At 46.1% G+C, this 23598-nt stretch overlaps 1 protein-coding gene across 1 annotated transcript in view; it reads right to left on the reverse strand.

Annotated features, from left to right (window-relative positions):
* wwp1 (WW domain containing E3 ubiquitin protein ligase 1) overlaps nt 1-23598 on the reverse strand; it is a 103127-nt gene that overhangs the window by 47264 nt on the left and 32265 nt on the right. Inside the window, exons 4-7 of the mRNA XM_083632040.1 lie at nt 23228-23366; nt 10304-10428; nt 9739-9891; nt 8551-8632 (exon numbers count right to left, since the gene is read on the reverse strand). Coding sequence (XP_083488166.1) covers nt 8551-8632; nt 9739-9891; nt 10304-10428; nt 23228-23366 — 499 coding nt within the window. The remainder of the gene's footprint in view (nt 1-8550; nt 8633-9738; nt 9892-10303; nt 10429-23227; nt 23367-23598) is intronic.

Here is a 23598-nt window from a genome sequence, read left to right on the forward strand (position 1 = left end):
TTTAAAGTCCCTGGAAACCAGAAATATTTCTTTATTATTTAGCATTTTGAGTTCATCACATCACAGGACCCTATGTTAATAAGCCACCAGCCAAATTTGAATGATGATGAACGTCGCAAAGTATATAAATTTAGGTTTGACAGTCTGGCAAAAGTCATGAGAATCAATTACTTTTTAGAGTGCATTTTCTCCCGCGGACTGTGTGGGCGTGTCCCGTCTGCACCAGGGACATTTCTCTCCTCCTCCGAGAGAGAGAGCACGAGAGAGAGGGGGGGAGGGAAACGGAGAAAGAGAGATCCAGTGCGTGTGTGTGTGTGTGTGTGTGTGTTCGTTGCTCGGAGAGGGAGAGATGTTGCTGCGACTGCACAGCGCAGTGTGTGTGTGTGTGTGTGTGTGTGTTCGACACACGCACTGAGTAACCTCGCGTCACCAGGCTGTGTTTCTCTCTCTGTGCTCTCTCTCACACTAGTCCCAAGAGAGAGAGAGAGAGGAGAGGAGAGGAGAGAGAGAGAGAGAGAGAGATAGAGGGAGAGAGGAGAGGAGAGAGAGAGAGAGAGAGAGAGAGAGAGAGCAGCATAGCGCTCGGCACAGAGTGGGAGGCAGACGGACACTGAGGGAGTGCTGTCACTGGGGGCAAAGAACGGACAAAAGGAGAAGGGCAGATTGCGCGCGTGTACAAAGGTTATATAGAGCTTATGACGTCATAAGCTCCTGCGTTTTAGCACCTCGCGCACTGCTGTCTTCAATGAGGAAGTATCTTGTAGAATCTTGTAGAAAAGTGTCGATTTTAAGGCTTTGGGTTGAAAGTAATGCATAATAATTTCGGAGGCATATAATTACTAACATAAGACCCTAAATAACATAGTTAGAACGTTTTTGTGGATTTTGGTTTCCAGGGACTTTAAAGTTGCTCACCGTCTTCACTACTCCAAGCATAAATTAGACAGGATCTTCCCTTCTGTCTCACCACTGTGTGGCAGGTGTCAGGTGTCAGAGGGCACACTATCTCATGCCTTCTGGTTCTGCCCTTCATTAACGGGATTCTGAGCCAAAATATTTGATTGGTACTCTAGGGCCTACAAAATAACCCTACAGCCGAAGGCTGAACTCACCATCTTCGGCTGCTCTGAGTCCTCTCTGAGCTTCCCTACAGCTGTGCAACAATCTCTGACACTGGGGACAACTGTCACTAAAAGACTCATTGTGAAGGAGTGGAAGTCCTCCTCTCCTCCACCTTTTCAGGTGTGGCTGATGGACATGATCTCTGTTGTACAGATGGAGAGACTCAGTCCCCTGAGAACCAACTCGCTTAAAAGGTTCTCAGCTGTCTGTGACCCATTTCTGGCCTACTTTGATGAGGTTAAGGTAATAATGACTAGTGACTGAGGTTGGGGGTAACGGATGGTTCGCTCGGCGGGTATCTCATGGACCCCTTGTGTGGGTTCCCATACACATTATCCCTTACAAATACATAAGCACCTTATGTGGCTGAAAGATCCATGTTGTAATGTTGATGTGTGTATTTTTTTCCCCTTCCTTTCTTTTCCTGTGTCTGAGCCTGTTTGTCTTGTTTGCTTCCTGTTCTATAAAAAACTGAAAATAAAATATTGGGGGGAAAAGGTAAAGTGATTTCAGTATGCTTTAGTGCCATATTGAGTTTAAAGCATATTTTGATAATCGGGATAATCTCGTTAATTGCAATTATTTTGGACAGGATGATCATGACATAAACGTTTCATATCAGCCTACCCTTACAGGGCAGGCAGGCGAAGAGGTATATGGGAGAGAGGTAATGGAGTGACAACAAACAGAAAAGGCACAGCGGTGACAGAAGAGCATGAAGGAGACCAAGCCAGAGGGAACAAGAGACACAAACCGATGGAGGGAGGGAGGGAGGGAGGGGGCACGCTACGTAATAAGTTTGAAGCATGAGGGAGGGAGGGAGGGGGCACGCTACGTAATAAGTTTGAAGCTGCATGCCCGTTTGTGTTTTGCAGTCTTCTCAGCAACTGCAATGCAGATGGCAGCCAGGCACCCCCACCCCCTCCATCCTCCATCACTCCACCCCCACTCCACCCCCAACCCTTGTCTGGCTCGATGGCGATGTGCAGACGGGTTCCCTCCCTGGCTTTCCAATAAAAGGCCCGTTTGCCTGGTTGAAGGGCACTTTTACACAGCGTTACAGATCATAAAGACTGGCACCGCTGTGGCAGCCGCTGGAACAGAAAGCAGAACAGATGGAGGGAGAGAGAGAGAGAGAGAGAGAGAGAGAGAGAAAGGGGAAGGAAGGAGGTCTATACCCTGACTGCAGGAATCCTGAAGTTAAATTCAATACTTTTTAAGACCTTTTTTAAGACATTTCCAATATATTTTAAGACCTCAACGCCACTTTCATCACATCAGTGATACAGGTGTAAATCACAAGACGATAGATTATTTGTACGGCAATTTTAGTCATTTTTATTTATCCGTTATTTAACCAGGTGAGTCCCATTGAGATTTTCATCTATTTTAGTTATGGTTTGGCACTATATAAATATAAAATTGATTGAGTGATGATTGATTGATTGATTGAACCTAATTTTGTTGTATGTCAAGTACAATGACACTAAAGTGTCTTATGATCCTACTCCAATTACATTACATTACGTCATTTAGCAGACGCTTTTGTCCAAAGCGACTTACAATATCACAATTTGTCAACCATACAGAGAACCACTATGCAACACAATCAATGACAGCTAAGATATTTTGATAGACTAGCACCATGTAGGAAGTAGTTTGAGAAGGAATAAGTAACATGTAGCATTAGTAGTTTTTTTTTTTTTTAGGAGAAACTTTTGTTAGGAGAAACCTAGTTAACGTGCCTGGCTAACTGATGTTAAAGAGCATGGAAGCATCTTACTCTTTACACTTTTGCTTTTCTCTGTCTGTGCAAACTGACTCGCACAGCATGCCGTGTAGAGTTTTATGTCAGCAAGACACATTACTCAGATTACTACTTGGATCATCACTTCTTTCCCAATGTATTAGAATTAGCCTACTGTGGCTCAGTTAAAGAGGGAGGGGGGAATATCCTGTATGTTAACTTTTGTGCACATAGCACTGGTGCTACAGAGGTTGATAGTTTTGTAGCAGAGGCCATCAAATTGTAACGCGCGTATAAAATGTATTTTACCTTCTCTAAAAAACAACCACAATGCAGTTCATCACTTAAAGAAAGGCTTTGCTGATTTTCAACCTGCTTTGTATCATTACAGTGTCAGTCATTATGCGCAGCCTTTACCTTGTCTTCATGTTTTCCTGCACCGAGAGCTCTGCAGTTTATTCCAGCACTTCCGTGTCCAGAATTATGTGTTTTGCATCATTCTGGATGAGGAAGTGAAAATATGTTGCTCCAGGGCGGCTGTTATTGTTACTTTTAAAAAATTTCTGTATGCATATCCACAGAGAATCGCATCGAGAGCCTTAACAAGCGTTAATGACCCATACCAGATGGCAGGGGCGGAGCTTCTGCAGGCAGTAAAATTGTGCATTATTCGATGCAGAAAACATACCGAAGGTAAGCACTGGGGATGTTCATTTTGAACAATTTCCATAATCGAAAAATCGGGAAAATTAACGATCAATTATCGATTATATTAATAATAATATATTTTTTAATATTTATTTTAATATATATATTATTTTTTTTACAAAATGAATGCTATGGCAGAAAATACGAAAGACAACGTGTTCTCCTCAATGAACTCTTTATTTCAATGTGTCTCCTCTCCAACACTTGGTGTTTACTTTGCAGACTGCACGTTTGCATGTTTAACTGTTAAAGGTCCCAATTCGTGCAGCTGTAACCTCTTAAAAACGTGTGTCTCTGGTCCATAAAACATGATTCTGGATTAATCTGTCGAAAATATAGCAAACCCGTTTGTTGTGACGGAGTTCTCACTCCCTCTTCTGGTCGCTTTCCAAGAATGGCCTGTTTCTATAATATATTCAGAACTAACAGTTCCCATTGGCCGCTGAGGGAGAGCCCGCCCCAGGCTCCCAGCGGCCAATCAGATTAGCGTCTGTGGACCAGCACGCTAGGTTGCGAGTTATCGTTAACTAAACGGTACTACGCTAAAGAGGACATCTCAAAATGCCTAGACTTACCGAATGCACCTCTGCAGTTGCTGGATCACGTACAGTTGGCGTCGCTCCAGCTAGAAGTGTTAATTTTGTGGCTATAGACTAAATGGTGCAGGTAGCTTGTGTGAGAGAGACCCGCGCAGTATGCAGAAGGAAGCTAGTGACGTCCCGATTCCCCCAGATTCCCCTCTGGGCAAAGGAAGCGTTTGGGGGTGTGGCTTGGAGGAGACTGCAGAGGGACGCTGGATAGGGACAAATCCAACTGTGGCAGTTCTGAGCGTGTGACCACTCATTACAGGGAGGGCTGACAGCAGTATATATGCATTTACAAGTAAAAACAGCTTTTGCACGGAATGGGACCTTTAACACATTCACTGCCAGCCGTTTTTTTTTTTTACTGTAGGTAGCTTCTGCCAAGTTTTTTTTTTTAGGATTCTGGCTCATCTTTCAAGAGCCGAGGATTATTTTCTGCTAAGATTTTGTGAACACAAAATATCTCAAAAGAACTAATAGAATGTGTGCTTTCTCTGTCTAAAAGAGTTAGTTTGTAGAGTTAGTAGTTATGTAGGTATTAGCACTTGAATACAGCATGGTTTCAGCGTCTGAAAATTTAAGCTGAGATAAATGGCTTTTTGTGAAATTCGATTGAACAGTCACTTTAACCATTCATTTTTGGCATCAGTAAGACGTCAGACATCTAAACAATAGTTTTGAACAGTAATTTCCTCCATAGCAGCAGGAAACCCCCCTCTCCTTCAAACTCCTCCCTCCGTGTGTGTGTTCTCCTCCTGCCTCCCTGGCTCTGCAGCGGGCGTGTCACAAGCGAGTTTCTGCTGCTGCTGCCTGTCTGCTGGCGGCCGCTCTTTGGGCGAGTCTGGATGGGCTTGCTCGTTTCTTGGGGTTTCGGTTGAGAGCTTTGATGAAGCTTTTGCGATTCTGGTCTTATTTATGCTGCGTGTTTCAAAGTGTGTTGCACCCATAATCTATTATGCAAATTTGCAATCCCCCACCGCCAGCTCCCTGCGCGAAAGCGTTTTCGCCAATCCATTTTCATGAGAATGGCTTCCTCACGTGGCTGTTTTTGCTTGGCTTTCTCTCGTCTGGAGAGCACTGTCGCCACTTAGTGGGTCGGTAAAATAGATTATACACATTCAATACCTCCCATATTTTAATAGGAGATGTAAAAGGGGTTGATCGACGTCCCACCGTCAAAAAAAATAATAATAATTTTTGGACGAGATATCTCGTCATTGGCAGTCAACCGTTGGTTTCTGCTTGACGAGATATCTCGTCCACGGCAGTGAACGTGTTAAACAAAAAATATGTGCATGCTTAACGCAGCTGAGCCACACCTCTTACTGTAGTCTTAATTCAAATTATATAACCACATCTCTTTTAGACACTTGACTTACACACATACAGTACATGAACTTAACTTAAATAAATTAACAAAAATATTCGTTTGGCGGCCCCCCCCGATCAAAATGTACAATCCAAAACAAGAGAGAATGAGAGAGAGAGAACCAGAACGAGAGATGATGCTATAGTGTTACTTACTTCACAATTATGCCTATTATTTAACTTAGAGCCTCATAACACAAATGACTGACTCATGAAGGCATGGTGACTAGTGTCCCCTCATAATAGATTACGGGTGGAACACACTTTGAAACACGCAGCATAAATATGACCAGAATCGCAAAAGCTTCATCAAAGCTCTCAACCGAAACTCCAAGAAACGAGCGAGCCGATCCAGACTTGCCCAGCGGCCGCCAGCAGACAGGCACAGTAGCAGCAAAGCAGTGAGCCTGGTGACGCGAGGTTACAGCAGCAACAGAAACGAGCTTGTGACACGCCCGCTGCAGCCAAGAAGAACACACACGGAGGGAGGAGTTTGAAGGAGAGGGGTGTTTCCTGCTGTTATGGAGGAAATGACTGTTCAAAACTATTGTTTAGATGTCTGACGTCTTACTGATGCCAAAAATGAATGGTTAAAGTGACTGTTCTATCGAATTTCACAAAAAGCCGTTTATCTCAGAATAAATTTTCAGACGCTGAAACCATGCTGTATTCAACTGCTAATGCTTACATAACTACTAACTCTACAAACTAACTCTTTTAGACAGAGAAAGCACACATTCTATTAGTTCTTTTGAGATATTGTGTGTTCACAAAATCCTAACAGAAACGAATCCTCGGCTCTTGAAAGATGAGCCAGAATCCTCAAAAAAAAACCTTGGCAGAAGCTAACTACAGTATTGAAAAACGGCTGGCAGTGAATGTGTTAACATGCTCTGGGGTGAGACGCGAACGCAGCTTATTGACAGTCAGTCCAGCAGCAGAAAAGACGCGCTCTGAAGGGACCGAAGTTGCAGGAATGCACAGATATCGTCCCGCTAACTTCGCCTAGCCTGGGTAACCTGCGTTCATTCACTTTCCACCACTCTGCAGCGCTGCACTCCAGGGACAGGGGAGTCTCCCTCATGAAGTTGGTAACTTCGTCTTGCATCCCAGCGCCGTCGCGACAAGTGGAGTATTCCTTCCCGAGCAGCATGGCCATAGCAGAGGCTGGGCCGACCCCCTCCTCTGTGTCGGACTCGGACTCATCAGACAACGCCACCGCATCATCTCGCCCAGCCTGTGGGAGAGCCGCCTCGCCCGCATCCAGTGCCTCTCCAAGTTGAACCAGCCTCGCATTTGCATCACATCTCCTCCCCGCTAACACCGCAGTGATGGTGGGCTGAGACGAGGACCAGGCGCCTTCCGTTTTTTTTTTCCAATATTTTATTTTATGGTTTTTCAGAACATGAGAACAAAAACAAAAACACTCAAGACAGGAAAAGGGAAAAGAAAAAGACATATAACAAAACAAAAACAAATATACATTTCCAACTTTCCAAAGTGGTGCTACCAGTCACGTAAAATGTCCATGTGTTTTACAAAATATACATCAATATACACAAAATAGGATCCATTATAAGTGGTCCATATCTAATCGGCCGGTTGAGTCACTTGTCATTTTTAACCTCGTCAAAATAGGCCAGGAACGGGTCCCAGATAACCAAAAACTTCCCCAATGAATTATTCCTTTGGAACCTGAGTCTCTCCATCCGCACAACCGAGACCATGTCCGTCAGCCACAGCTGAAAAGAAGGTGGAGAGAAGGACTTCCAATCCTTAAGAATTACCTTCTTGGCAACAGTCATTCCCTGCGTCAAAGATTGCCGCACGGCCACCGGGAGGAGCAAAGAGGACTCTGAGCAGCCAAAGATGGCGAGTTCCGCCTCCGGTTGAAGGGCTACCTTGTAGGCCTTAGAGTACCAGTCAAATATTTTGGCCCAGAATCCGGACAGTGAAGGGCGAAACCAAAAAGCATGGGACAGTGTGCCCTCCGACACCCGACACCTATCACATAGTGGCGAGACAGAAGGATATATCTTGTGTAACCTCTGCTTGGAATAGTGAAGACGATGAACAACCTTAAATTGGATCAGCTGGTGTCTACTATTAACCGAGCAGAGCTGGACCACAGACAGACTCCTGTTCCATATGATTTCAGGTAGATTAACACCAAGTTCCTCCTGCCACACCTCTCTGATCAGGCGCCTTCCTGGTTAACCAGGCTCGGATGTACGCTGTTCAAGTGGTGAATCATTGGCTTCGTAGCCGTGTTGTACTTATAAACTGCATCACAGTTCTTGCAATAAACGACGTCGTCTTTTAACTCGAAATGGTCCCACACAAAACTTTGCCTCGCACGCTTCATTTCCTCTGTTGCTGTTCTTCTCTGCAGCTCAATTAGACCACACCCATAGCTGGTCTGGCATAGCCCCACCCACAGAGGTGTTCTGTTCATTGTTCTTTGTCGGTCCCATTGCGCCCTCTCCTGGTTGCGACCATGTAGTGAAAATCAAATTTGATAGTCTCAGCCATTTGATTTGATACAAAGAAATATATAAAAAATTGATCAAAATTCCACATGATCGAATCAATTCCTTTATTTCCTTAACGATCAATTATCGATTTTCGATAATTGATGAACATCCCTAGTAAGCACTGTCCATCTGCTATACTGTATATTGGGGCGGCTTTAGCTCAGGAGGTAGAGCAGGTCGGCCAATGACGCAAGGGTTGGCGGTTCGATCCCCGCTCCCTCCCAGCTGCTGTCGTTGTGTCCCTGGGCAAGACACTTAACCCTCCTTGCTCCTGATGGTGTGTAGGCACCCTGCGTGGCAGCCTGCCGCCATCGGTGTATGAATGGGTGAATGTAGACTATCTACTGATTGTAAAGCGCTTTGGATAAAAGCGCTATATAAATGCAGGCCATTTACCATTTACCATATATTAGCGAGATTATAATGATACATTATGCGTAGCAAAGAAAAATGCCCAAAAATAGATTGTGATTTTAACTTGGCTTACCTATTGGCAGCCCTTGAGGAGGAGGAGGAGGAAGAGGAGTCGCCTTCATTTTCATGGATGGCATTGCCGTTCTGTTGGACTTCTGTTGGATAGGAGACAGCATTGTTAGCCTACAACTAGCAAACTGTGCGTGCGTGCGTGTGTGTGTGTGTGTGTGTGTGTTTGGACACACGTGTGGGTACATTTAGTGGCTTCTTTCAAACAAGTAAAAGTAGGAATTGATGTGAAAGTATAAAATTAAAACAGAGAAATCAAGTGTTCAACACCTTTGCTAATCTACAACCCCAAAACATTTCTCAACATGGCATTCAAGTCCACTTCTTGACTATAATTGAAAATACTGATGGTGCAGTTTCAGCATATCTTTCCAGTTCATTAACTATGAAAGTCAATGGAGAAATTGGACAGTAAAAAACAATTTGTATTTTCCAAAACTGAGAAGGAAGCGTGATGATTTATATTTTCTCTGTAACGTCAAGAACTGGATGGTTATTAGAAATTACCGCTGTGTGCAGGCCAACTTCTATGCAGGTTATAAATCTATTTTAAATATGTTTCATGCATCATTTATCCCTGCGTGTGCTTTGCCATTTGAAAGCATAGGCCCTTTTCCACAGCAACCGTAACAGTAATGAGGGCCTTGGCACTGCAACCCCTACATGGAATGGAACCATCATTAATGGTATTGGTTACACCTGCTTTACTTCCTGCTTTACCCCCTCAAAATGGTTGCTGTGAAAAGTGTCTATTGCTGTAGCAAACATTTTACACTAGCAAAGATCAAAGTAATTTAAATTGGCAAAAAACTGGGCGTTGGGGTAGTGCAGATTCCCTGCCTACCAGCACAAGGGTCGCAGGTTTGAGCCCCCGTGTTTCCTCCAGCTTGGTCGGGCATCCATACAGGCATAATTGGCCATGTCTGCGGGTGGGAAGCCAGATTATGTGTCCTGGTCACTGCACTAGTGCCTCCTCTGGTTGGTCGGGGGGTACCTGTTCATGGGGGAGGGGAACTGGGGGGAATAGCGTGATCCTCCCACGTGCTATGTCCTGCCGGTGAAACTCCTCGCTGTCAGGTGAAAAGAAGCGGCTGGCGACTGCACATTTATCGGAGGAAGCATGTGCTAGTCTACAAAAAATGGACATCCACCTCCCCCCAGCCCTAATACAGTATGTAAATATATGGCTCACTGGTGCCGTTTGTTGCGTTGCCGTTGGTGAGCGTTGCCAGCGCCTCCCGGTCAGTGACGGTCAGTCCATCCAGGTAGACGGTCAGCTCCCCAGTGGGCACTGAAGCTCCCTTGTGCTCCACACTCAGCTTCAGCACCTCCTTCACATTCTCCACTGTGGAGCCAGGGCAGAGACAGCGGGGAGTACTGATTACAACAGAGTACAGCAAACTTTGGCATTACCTCAAATTCCCCCAGAATGAGAATGGTGAGTCAGACCAGAAAGAACGTTCTTGCTTATGTACCAACTACTTCATCTTCATTGGATGAGGTGACAAGAGGAGCAGCTGCGTGAGGGTGTGTGACAAGTTGGCAACATGTATTTTGCTTGACATTTCACTAAAAGGTTACTTGGAAAGGAAGACAGAGGGATGATACTAATAATACCCGCAAACTCTAAATAAATTGTAGCCTAATGTACAGTATCTACTCTTGTCTGGCAGTGACTGGAGGCACCATACTTTGTCTTTTATGTTGTTGTGGTGGTGTGTGTGTATGTGTGCGTCCGTGCGCGCATGTGTGCATACATCTTCTGTCATGCTGCTCCAAGGCGTGCACGAGGTCGAGTGTGGCTTTGCCCAGCAGAGCGTCGGCCTTCAGCGTGTGGTGGCTCCATACCTTGAAGTCCACCTGAGTGTGTGGTGTTACATTCCTATAGGGACAGAAACGCGCGCGCACACACACACACACACACACACGCACACGCACACGCACACACACAGACGTTTAGATAACTGTCATGAAACATGTAGCCTGGAAAAAACAATCCTGATAAGTGAGCTCACATTCTGTTTCACTCTCTGTATCAGTCTGGACTTCCAGCCGCCCACATCAATTTCAGTGGTCGGGAGGACTTGCCTTGACAGACAACTCCTTCAGCCAATCAGTGTTGCCAATTCCAATCCAAATCCAGTTGGAAGAACGGCGAACACGTCTTCTCCGCGGAGAAGCTCCGCTGGTGCATACTCGTGTTCTTGTTTAATTATTCTTGTTGAATCTATTTCTGTAATAACTGCACTTACGGCTGTGTTTACTAACTTTAACGTTACTGCTCGTTGCTTCGGGAGATGGCATTATTGTTTTGCCTGTGCCGTCCCTGATTGGCTGGTTACGTTGTCAACTATGAGACAGGTCTCTGATTGGCACGTGGACTTTGTAACTTCTGGCCTTCTGCCCGCCTAATCCGTAGAACGAAACAGCATGTGAGCTCATGTGATCAGGATGGTTTTCCTAGGCTATAAAATATTCACAGGAAAAACACACTAATGTACAATCAGTGTTGCCAAAAGACACAAGCACAGCCAGCCACATGACTGGAGTGACGTTCACAAACACAGACCGCAACATGACTGGAGTGACGTTCAAATGTACAGTGTTGCCAAAAGACACAACCACAGACAGCAACATGACTGGAGTGACGTTCCTTGTCCCTATGATGCTGAAGGCTGTAGATATGAATAGCCAAAAAGCAGACATGACAGTGCAACAGTATCTATCTCTCTTACAGACAGCCATCTATCAGCATTACAGGACACAGGCAAAGCCATGGCTCAAATGATAGTGCAGCATCATTTAATGTGGGCAGAAGTATTCAGAACAGTCTAACACAAAACACACAGAAACCTTTATTCAGCACAGCCATGCAGCATTCCATTAAAATGCCTGTCTCTACCTTTATTTATCCCCATAGGATAATTCATCCTCTGCATTTGACCCTTCCTCTACTAGTAACCTTCCTAGACACTAGGAGCAGTGGGCAGCAGCAGTGCAGCGCCCGGGGACCAACTCCAGTTCTTTTGCCAGTGCCTTGGTCAGGGGCACTGACAGGAGTATTAACCCTAACATACATGTCTTTGATGGTGGGAGGAAACCGGAGCACCCGGAGGAAACCCACACAAACATGGGTAGAACATGCAAACTCCACACAGAAAGGACCTGGGACGGACCGGGGTTCGAACCCAGGACCTTCTTGCTGTCCAGCAACAGTGCTAACCACTAAGCCACATGAAGTTAATGAATGAAGTTAATTATTGTTCATTTCACCACTGAATATATCACTGCGAAAATTATCTTAGCCCATCAACGTTGTAGCATAATAACTCTATTAGAAGGTAATGACAGCCGAGTGTGCCAGCTTGATGATGCTTGATGATTTGTTAGATCGATGTGAACACTCCCCCCTCTTGTTGTGAACACTCCCCCCTCTTGTTGTGAACACTCCCCCCTCTTGTTGTGAACACTCCCCCCTCTTGTTGTGAACACTCCCCCCTCTTGTTGTGAACACTCCCCCCCTCTTGTTGTGAACACTCCCCACCTCTTGTTGTGAACACTCCCCCCTCTTGTTGTGAACACTCCCACCTCTTGTTGTGAACACTCCCCCCCTCTTGTTGTGAACACTCCCCCCTCTTGTTGTGAACACTCCCCCCCTCTTGTTGTGAACACTCCCCCCTCTTGTTGTGAACACTCCCACCTCTTGTTGTGAACACTCCCCCCTCTTGTTGTGAACACTCCCACCTCTTGTTGTGAACACTCCCACCTCTTGTTGTGAACACTCCCCCCCTCTTGTTGTGAACACTCCCCCCTCTTGTTGTGAACACTCCCCCCTCTTGTTGTGAACACTCCCCCCCTCTTGTTGTGAACACTCCCACCTCTTGTTGTGAACACTCCCACCTCTTGTTGTGAACACTCCCCCCCTCTTGTTGTGAACACTCCCCCCTCTTGTTGTGAACACTCCCCCCTCTTGTTGTGAACACTCCCCCCCTCTTGTTGTGAACACTCCCACCTCTTGTTGTGAACACTCCCACCTCTTGTTGTGAACACTCCCCCCCTCTTGTTGTGAACACTCCCACCTCTTGTTGTGAACACTCCCCCCCCCCTCTTGTTGTGAACACTCCCCCCTCTTGTTGTGAACACTCCCCCCTCTTGTTGTGAACACTCCCCCCCTCTTGTTGTGAACACTCCCACCTCTTGTTGTGAACACTCCCCCCCCTCTTGTTGTGAACACTCCCCCCTCTTGTTGTGAACACTCCCCCCCCTCTTGTTGTGAACACTCCCACCTCTTGTTGTGAACACTCCCCCCCCTCTTGTTGTGAACACTCCCCCCTCTTGTTGTGAACACTCCCCCCTCTTGTTGTGAACACTCCCCCCCCTCTTGTTGTGAACACTCCCCCCTCTTGTTGTGAACACTCCCGCCTCTTGTTGTGAACACTCCCCCCTCTTGTTGTGAACACTCCCACCTCTTGTTGTGAACACTCCCCCCCTCTTGTTGTGAACACTCCCCCCCCCTCTTGTTGTGAACACTCCCACCTCTTGTTGTGAACACTCCCACCTCTTGTTGTGAACACTCCCCCCCTCTTGTTGTGAACACTCCCCCCCCCCTCTTGTTGTGAACACTCCCCCCTCTTGTTGTGAACACTCCCCCCTCTTGTTGTGAACACTCCCCCCTCTTGTTGTGAACACTCCCCCCCTCTTGTTGTGAACACTCCCCCCCTCTTGTTGTGAACACTCCCCCCCTCTTGTTGTGAACACTCCCACCTCTTGCTGTGAACACTCCCCCCTCTTGTTGTGAACACTCCCCCCCTCTTGTTGTGAACACTCCCCCCTCTTGTTGTGAACACTCCCACCTCTTGTTGTGAACACTCCCCCCTCTTGTTGTGAACACTCCCCCCTCTTGTTGTGAACACTCCCCCCTCTTGTTGTGAACACTCCCCCCTCTTGTTGTGAACACTCCCCCCTCTTGTTGTGAACACTCCGCCCTCTTGTTGTGAACACTCCCCCCTCTTGTTGTGAACACTCCCACCTCTTGTTGTGAACACTCCCCCCCCCTCTTGTTGTGAACACTCCCCCCTCTTGTTGTGAAGGCTCCCCCCTCTTGTTCTGAACACTCCCCCCTCTTGTTGTGAACACTCCCACCTCTTGTTGTGAACACTCCCCCCCCCCTCTTGTTGTGAACTCCCCCCCCTCTTGTTGTGAACACTCCCACCTCTTGTTGTGAACACTCCCCCCCCTCTTGTTGTGAACACTCCCCCCTCTTGTTGTGAACACTCCCCCCCCTCTTGTTGTGAACACTCCCACCTCTTGTTGTGAACACTCCCCCCTCTTGTTGTGAACACTCCCCCCCCTCTTGTTGTGAACACTCCTCCCTCTTGTTGTGAACACTCCCACCTCTTGTTGTGAACACTCCCCCCTCTTGTTGTGAACACTCCCCCCCTCTTGTTGTGAACACTCCCCCCCTCTTGTTGTGAACACTCCCCCCTCTTGTTGTGAACACTCCCCCCCCTCTTGTTGTGAACACTCCCCCCTCTTGTTGTGAACACTCCCCCCCCTCTTGTTGTGAACACTCCCCCCTCTTGTTGTGAACACTCCCACCTCTTGTTGTGAACACTCCCCCCCCCCTCTTGTTGTGAACACTCCCCCCTCTTGTTGTGAAGGCTCCCCCCTCTTGTTCTGAACACTCCCCCCTCTTGTTGTGAACACTCCCACCTCTTGTTGTGAACACTCCCCCCCCCTCTTGTTGTGAACTCCCCCCCCTCTTGTTGTGAACACTCCCACCTCTTGTTGTGAACACTCCCCCCCCTCTTGTTGTGAACACTCGCCCCTCTTGTTGTGAACACTCGCCCCTCTTGTTGTGAACACTCCCCCCTCTTGTTGTGAACACTCCCCCCCCTCTTGTTGTGAACACTCCCACCTCTTGTTGTGAACACTCCCCCCTCTTGTTGTGAACACTCCCACCTCTTGTTGTGAACACTCCCCCCCTCTTGTTGTGAACACTCCCCCCCCTCTTGTTGTGAACACTCCCCCCTCTTGTTGTGAACACTCCCCCCTCTTGCTGTGAACACTCCCCCCTCTTGTTGTGAACACTCCCCCCTCTTGTTGTGAACACTCCCCCCCCTCTTGTTGTGAACACTCCCACCTCTTGTTGTGAACACTCCCCCCTCTTGTTGTGAACACTCCCACCTCTTGTTGTGAACACTCCCCCCTCTTGTTGTGAACACTCCCACCTCTTGTTGTGAACACTCCCCCCCTCTTGTTGTGAACACTCCCCCCCCTCTTGTTGTGAACACTCCCCCCTCTTGTTGTGAACACTCCCCCCTCTTGTTGTGAACACTCCCCCCCTCTTGTTGTGAACACTCCCCCCTCTTGTTGTGAACACTCCCCCCTCTTGTTGTGAACACTCCCCGCTCTTGTTGTGAACACTCCCACCTCCTGTTATGAACGCTCCCCCCTCGTGTTCAAGAGAGCACTCCACTTGCTCACACACAAACACACACATCCGGTTTTCAAGTAGTTCAAAGGCTTCCAATCAATCGTATTTTGTCTTGTTCTTCACAGTGGGGGTCCTCCATGTTCAATATTGGCCACAGTGTTTCCGACACTGCTTTGATATCACACCATGGTCATGGATGCCAGAAAGTGCAGGTTGCTGCCTAGCTATGAGCGGGCCAGCGTTATTGATTTAACACCGAGATCAGTCGATGTTTAATACTGTTCCACCTAGCTAGTATCTGAATTCGCTCTTCTAAACTCAGCAAAAAAACACTGAAAAACTTAATCATTTCAAAGAAGGATGTGCATCATCATCATCTGTGATTTATACAGATTTAGTGACACTGACTGAGATGAAGGTGGGAGCGATCAAACTACTCGCAGATCATTCGCTGGCTAAAGACACAACAACTCGTCCCCCTTTGATAGAGAAAATTTACATCACATTAGCCTTTATTTGGACAATCACTAGTTATTAATATATTCATATACATTTCGTCATCTAACTATGAAGTATGTCTGTGTCATAACTATATGTAACTAAAATGGAAATGTATATGAATATATTAATAACTAGTGATTGTCCAAATAAAGGCTAATGTGATGTAAATTTTCTCTACCACCCTTTATGAATCCCCCAAAATATGTAAAGTGCATCTATTCAGAATATACTTTTGTTAAGTCGGGCTTCCTTCCTAATCTGTATCGGTAGAATTTGTTTACACCCGGCAGGGGTAAAAAAGTATATATCAGTCTGCATTCTGCTGTGGGCTCTGCTTAGTATTCCTCCTCACACAGGGCAGGGAGGAGCAGAGCACTGAACTCCTCTACCCAGTCATTTCCAGCCTATTCTCCCTGTATTAACTCCTCTACCCAGTCATTTCCAGCCAATTCTCCCTGTATTAACTCCGTATGAGAGCGGACTGGAGTCACAGTGGAAGCACTGCAGCTAATGCTGGAGTCTGCTTTTGACTGCAGGACGAGGAGGAGGCAGCGCTGACTCGCCACTGAGCGATGACGGAGAGGCAAAGATCCAGATTACAAGACTGGGAGAGAGAAAGGAGGGGGAGACTAGTGAGGCAGCTTACAAGCAATGTGTGACTTTAATGTTTCCTCTTGTTAAGCAGGTATGAGCTCATGAACAGGTTATCACCAATATGAGTTGTGCCAGGCATTCGTAGTGATTCCATTTCATTATTTTGACCACAAACTAAATGAAAACAAGCTGACTACTAAACATACACTCACCAAGCAATTTATTAGGAACACCTGCTAGGGGGTGGGCAATATGGGCCTAAAATAATATCACAATATCATAATATGAATTTTTGACAATATGAATTGTAACGATATATCGATAACGACACAATATGGCACACCCCTAACACCTGCTTATTCATGCAATTATCCAGTCAGCCAATCATGTGGCAGAAGTCAGCCAATCATGTTGCAGCAGTGCAATGCACAAGACCATGCAGGTACAGGTCAGCAGCTTCAGTTCATGTTCAAATCAAGCATTGGAGAAAAAATGTGATCTCAGTGACTTTGACATGGCTGTTGGAGCCAGACGTGCTGCTTTGGAGTATTCCTGAACCTGCTGACCTCATTCTCACACACAGCAGTCTCTAGAGGTCACACAGAACGGTGCGGAAAACCAAAAGCATCCAGTCAGTCAGTGAGCGGCGGTTCTGCGGACAGAAAGGCCTGGTTGATGAGAGAGGTCAGAGGAGCATGGCCAGACTCGTTGGAGCTGACAGAAACGCTACAGTAACTCAGATAACGTCTTTACAACTGTGGTGAGCAGAAGAGCATCTCAGAATGCAACACGTCCAACATGGAGGTGGATGGTACTTTGGTAGTTGACACTGAGCTGAAAGCTGAAACCTACCCAGTAGAAAGGTCTTCCTAATAAAGCGCTTGTTTGGAGAGAAAAAAAGGGGGGGCTGGTGGTGGCTATACATTCCTACAGCAAATGTGACTGTTGATGGTGACTGTTCATGAACTCATATTAAGATATGCCTTGTTAGAAATGTTACCAGCTCTATCACAGTGTAAGAAGCAGGTTTCAAAGTGGAGAACTAGTAGAGAAATTAAGTGTTAATCTGGAGGGCATCGAGAAACAAGGCGACAGACCTACTACAGAAAACCACCAGCATGTACTCCCCTGCCCTCCCTTTCTCACACACACACACACACACACACACACACACACTTTTCTCAATATCTACTACCCCTAAAACAAAAAAAAACATGAGAATGTCTTGACCTTGCTGTGACTGATGCTCTCCACTCAAACAACGCGACTATCTTGTGTTTTATGTCCATAAATGTAAGATGGAGAAGAAGTACAGTACAGCCATTGTATTCGAGGTTGAGCGCATCGGCTCAAATATAATAACCTAGGAGTATAGCCTGAAAGCCATGCATTTGGAGTAGGCCTGCACGATATGAGGAACATTTGTAATGTGCGATAATATTGGTCATTATTGCAATGACGATATGGCTTGCGATAAATAAACAAATATTGAAGACCCTAGACCAGTGATCCTCACTATTTCTTCGATGAGAGCCGCACTGGCAGGACAAAGTCAATAAGAGAGCCACTTTTACCGCAAAACACCAAAACACACACACACACACACATATATATATATACCAGTTTCCCCTAGAAAATCTTTCAGGCCTGGAGGGATTTCGAAACGTACCCCGACCGCAACGGTGGGGGCCGTTGCTGGCGACGCTGAAGTTTTAGCTAACCTGTTCATATCTATGTACGCAATGGCATCCCAAGTATCATCATACTATTATGGGATGCGATGCGAACAGTTGTATTATGGGATGTGCGTTTCCCAGGCAACGACACACGTTGACACGTTTTGGAACAGCGGGAGGAGAAATCCACAAACGCTAGGGATTAGCCTCCTGAAAATCTGTGCAAAGATCGGCGCGGCCTGGGGTCCTTCAGGCTAGAGCGAGGTGCTCGGCGCAGGCGAATGACATGCAGCGCACAGGCCCTCTTGAGGCGTCCTCTCTGCCCATGGTAGGATTGCCTTTACCCCGGGAGGGTCTGGTGAGACGTAGGAGGAGCCCGCCCTGGAGTCACCCACAGGGCCTAGACCCTCCATGCACCGAAGGGCCTTACAATACTGCAGTGCAGCACTAACTCTATTGCAGCGGATTGGGCGTGATCAACCCTTCCGCGGGCAACGTTGCAGACAGAGTAGGAAGGCTGATCCGTGAGTGGCTGCTTCTGGGACGCGAGTCGGGGTCTTAATTGACCTCGGCTGGGTCTACTGGGCGAGGGTGTATGATGTTGAGAGACCCGAAACACCTTGAGAGACCCCAGATAACATCACTGATGACGCGTCCCAGGCTCCCAGCGCATGCTGTAGTATGTATCTTAAAACGAAGTATGCATATTAGCTTAAAGCCCAAAACGCACAGGGAGCGTCAGACACTTGTGTTTTGAAGTCCACCCATTGTTTTAAACGGCCGAACACTCACCAAGAGCGTTCTGACACGCGTCGAACTGCCTTGACGCCCGTACTCTGAACCTGTTTCGATTTTGGAGCGTCAAATGAGGTTCCCAGCAGCCGTGACCAAAGCGCTCTGAGCTCCCCCAAAATAGTGATGGCTCTGTCATTCTGTGGTGTATTCATTTCAGATCTGATGCTTGCAGTGCGCTATAGGGGCAGAAATTGACGCGCATCAAATGGTGCGAGTCAGGTTTCGTTCCCTGTGCGTTTCAGGCTTAACAGTTCCTATGTCTTTCTGATGTAATATTGATAACATAGACCCCAAACATTGAATAGCCTATTCCCACAAGCATGGGTGTGTTAGCGACTCAAGCTGACACTACACACAGCGTGTTGAGAGATGGAGCTGAAACTACACACAGCATGTTGAGGGGTGGAGCTGAAACTACACACAGCATGTTGAGGGGTGGAGCTGAAACTACACACAGCATGTTGAGAGATGGAGCTGACACTACACACAGCATGTTGAGGGGTGGAGCTGACACTACACACAGCATGTTGAGGGGTGGAGCTGAAACTACACACAGCATGTTGAGGGGTGGAGCTGAAACTACACACAGCATGTTGAGGGGTGGAGCTGACACTACACACAGCATGTTGAGGGGTGGAGCTGAAACTACACACAGCATGTTGAGGGGTGGAGCTGAAACTACACACAGCATGTTGAGGGGTGGAGCTGAAACTACACACAGCATGTTGAGGGGTGGAGCTGAAACTACACACAGCATGTTGAGAGATGGAGCTGACAATACACACAGCATGTTGAGGGGTGGAGCTGACACTACACACAGCATGTTGAGGGGTGGAGCTGAAACTACACACAGCATGTTGAGGGGTGGAGCTGAAACTACACACAGCATGTTGAGGGGTGGAGCTGACACTACACACAGCATGTTGAGAGATGGAGCTGAAACTACACACAGCATGTTGAGAGATGGAGCTGAAACTACACACAGCATGTTGAGGGGTGGAGCTGAAACTACACACAGCATGTTGAGGGGTGGAGCTGAAACTACACACAGCATGTTGAGGGGTGGAGCTGAAACTACACACAGCATGTTGAGGGGTGGAGCTGAAACTACACACAGTGTGTTGAGGGGTGGAGCTGAAACTACACACTTATTTTACACACAATTTTTTTTTTTATGTAAATGTTTTTTATGTAAATTTTTGTATGTAAATTTTTGTTATTCATTGCGTTTCAGGCAGTCTTTGTGATGTGTTCATTGCACGTACATATCGCGATGACGATGAAAATACGATTTATCTCAGCCCTAGTTGTTAGCCACAACCGCTTGCAAAACGTGCAAACACATGATCACCAACACAACAGCACTCTGTCTTGTCAGTGAGAATTACCCAATCAGGGCAATTAGCTTCCGCAATGACATGTCTCTGGCTTTTGGCCGAGCCATTAAGAAGCCACAGAGCCATAAGTCTGGCTGGCTCCACGAGCAGCTCAGCAGATGCAGGCTGGCTCCACGAGCAGCTCAGCAGATGCAGGCTGGCTCCACGAGCAGCTCAGCAGATGCAGGCTGGCTCCACGAGCAGCTCAGCAGATGCAGGCTGGCTCCACGAGCAGCTCAGCAGATGCAGGCTGGCTCCACGAGCAGCTCAGCAGATGCAGGCTGGCTCCACGAGCAGCTCAGCAGATGCTGGCTGGCTCCACGAGCAGCTCAGCAGATGCTGGCTGGCTCCACGAGCAGCTCAGCAGATGCTGGCTGGCTCCACGAGCAGCTCAGCAGATGCAGGCTGGCTCCACGAGCAGCTCAGCAGATGCTGGCTGGCTCCACGAGCAGCTCAGCAGATGCTGGCTGGCTCCACGAGCAGCTCAGCAGATGCAGGCTGGCTCCACGAGCAGCTCAGCAGATGCTGGCTGGCTCCACGAGCAGCTCAGCAGATGCAGGCTGGCTCCACGAGCAGCTCAGCAGATGCAGGCTGGCTCCACGAGCAGCTCAGCAGATGCAGGCTGGCTCCACGAGCAGCTCAGCAGATGCAGGCTGGCTCCACGAGCAGCTCAGCAGATGCTGGCTGGCTCCACGAGCAGCTCAGCAGATGCAGGCTGGCTCCACGAGCAGCTCAGCAGATGCAGGCTGGCTCCACGAGCAGCTCAACAGATGCAGGCTGGCTCCACGAGCAGCTCAACAGATGCAGGGCTTCTGTGTCTTGTCTGGCAGCATTTTCCTTTGCCTATTTCAATCTCAGACAGGTCACCGGAGGTTTATTTTGGTCGTGGAATTTACACGTTTTTTGGATGGGGGGGTGTGTTAAACATGTTATGTTTGTAACACAAGGTTTATAGACTGTCGGATAGACATTAACCCAACATTCCCACACTAAACTCCACCTTTCTCTCCCACTGCTTTTGATATAAGCAGCAGCCACACGGAGAGGAGAGCACAGCAGATTCTTTCTAGGAACGTTTTGTGGCGACTGTGAGAAGAGAGATTCATGGTAGTCTTGAATCCTTCCTGTCTGTACTGCTGTCTCCTTTTGTTTTGTCCCAATGATAAGCTGTCTGGGGATGCATGCGCTTGCCTCCAACACTCTTTCTAGAATACATTAGGAACCTGAAGCTGTGTGTATTTATAGAGTTAGACTTAATGAACCTGAAGCTGTGTGTATTTATAGAGTTTGACTTAATGAAGCTGTGTGTATTTATAGAGTTAGACTTAATTAACCTGAAGCTGTGTGTATTTATAGAGTTAGACTTAATGAAGCTGTGTGTATTTATAGAGTTAGACTTAATGAACCTGAAGCTGTGTGTATTTATAGAGTTAGACTTAATGAAGCTGTGTGTATTTATAGAGTTAGACTTAATGAAGCTGTGTGTATTTATAGAGTTAGACTTAATAATGAAACTGAAGCTGTGTGTATTCATAGAGTTAGACTTAATAATGAACCTGAAGCTGTGTGTATTTATAGAGTTAGACTTAATGAAGTTGTGTGTATTTATAGAGTTAGACTTAATGAAGCTGTGTGTATTTATAGAGTTTGGCTTAATGAAGCTGTGTGTATTTATAGAGTTAGACTTAATGAAGCTGTGTGTATTTATAGAGTTAGACTTAATGAAGCTGTGTGTATTTATAGAGTTAGACTTAATAATGAAACTGAAGCTGTGTGTATTCATAGAGTTAGACTTAATAATGAACCTGAAGCTGTGTGTATTTATAGAGTTAGACTTGATGAAGCTGTGTGTATTTATAGAGTTAGACTTAATGAAGCTGTGTGTATTTATAGAGTTTGGCTTAATGAAGCTGTGTGTATTTATAGAGTTAGACTTAATGAAGCTGTGTGTATTTATAGAATCGGCTTAATGAAGCTGTGTGTATTTATAGAGTTAGACTTAATGCGGCTGTGTGTATTTATAGAGGTAGACTTAATGAAGCTGTGTGTATTTATAGAGTTCGGCTTAATGAAGCTGTGTGTAATTATAGAGTTAGACTTAATGAAGCTGTGTGTATTTATAGAGTTAGACTTAATGAAGCTGTGTGTATTTATAGAGTTAGACTTAATGAAGCTGTGTGTATTTATAGAGGTCGACTTAATGAAGCTGTGTGTATTTATAGAGTTAGACTTAATGAAGCTGTGTGTATTTATAGAGTTAGACTTAATGAAGCTGTGTGTATTTATAGAGTTAGACTTAATGAAGCTGTGCATATTTATAGTTAGACTTAATGAAGCTGTGTGTATTTATAGAGTTAGACTTAATGAAGCTGTGTGTATTTATAGAGTTAGACTTAATAATGAACCTGAAGCTGTGTGTATTTATAGAGTTAGACTTAATGAAGCTGAAGCTGTGTGTATTTATAGAGTTAGACTTAATGAACCTGAAGCTGTGTGTATTTATAGAGTTAGACTTAATGAACCTGAAGCTGTGTGTATTTATAGAGTTCGACTTAATGAAGCTGTGTGTATTTATAGAGTTAGACTTAATTAAGCTGTGTATTTAGAGAGTTAGACTTAATGAAGCTGTGTGTATTTATAGAGTTAGACTTAATTAAGCTGTGTATTTATAGAGTTTGACTTAATGAAGCTGTGTGTATTTATAGAGTTAGACTTAATTATGCTGTGTATTTATAGAGTTAGACTTAATGCGGCTGTGTGTATTTATAGAGTTAGACTTAATGAAGCTGTGTGTATTTATAGAGTTCGGCTTAATGAAGCTGTGTGTATTTATAGAGTTAGACTTAATGAAGCTGTGTGTATTTATAGAGTTAGACTTAATTAAGCTGTGTATTTATAGAGTTAGACTTAATGAAGCTGTGTGTATTTATAGAGTTAGACTTAATGAAGCTGTGTGTATTTATAGAGTTAGACTTAATGAAGCTGTGTGTATTTATAGAGTTAGACTTAATGAAGCTGTGTGTATTTATAGAGTTAGACTTAATGAAGCTGTGTGTATTTATAGAGTTAGACTTAATGAAGCTGTGTGTATTTATAGAGTTAGACTTAATGAAGCTGTGTGTATTTATAGAGTTAGACTTAATGAAGCTGTGTATTTATAGAGTTAGACTTAACGCACATATCAGAAACACAGACAAAGGATGAGGGATGGAATGAGAGAGATGTCCAGATAAAGGAATCAAACGCTCTAAGATACACCGACACACAAGCCCACAGTCAGTCAGAGGATGTGTTGCTTCTTACAGAGTGAGCCTCTCGTCCCATTTGGGGTTGGAGGAGCTGTGCGACTTTGCTGTGCGACGCGACTCCCCCTCTGCTGTCACCTCCACATAGATGGCGGTCCCAAACAGGCTCTTCTTCCTCTTGAGTTTGGCACAGGAAACTGGCCGTGGGGGAAGCAATGAGACATTTTAACATTCACCAATCCATTTTACATACTCGGCATTTAGCTGACATTCCTATCCTGAGTGATTTACACCTGTGAGCATGCAGAGACTCTGTTGTATCAAGGACATCGACAGGGATTGAGCCCAACTTTCCTGTTATAGGACTTCAGTGTAGCCACTACAGCAGGGGTTTTCAAAGTGTGCGAGAGTGAGCCCCCCCCCCCCACA

This window comes from Poromitra crassiceps (assembly GCF_964638095.1).
Source record: "Poromitra crassiceps genome assembly, chromosome: 2".
Taxonomy (NCBI): Eukaryota; Metazoa; Chordata; class Actinopteri; order Beryciformes; family Melamphaidae; genus Poromitra; species Poromitra crassiceps.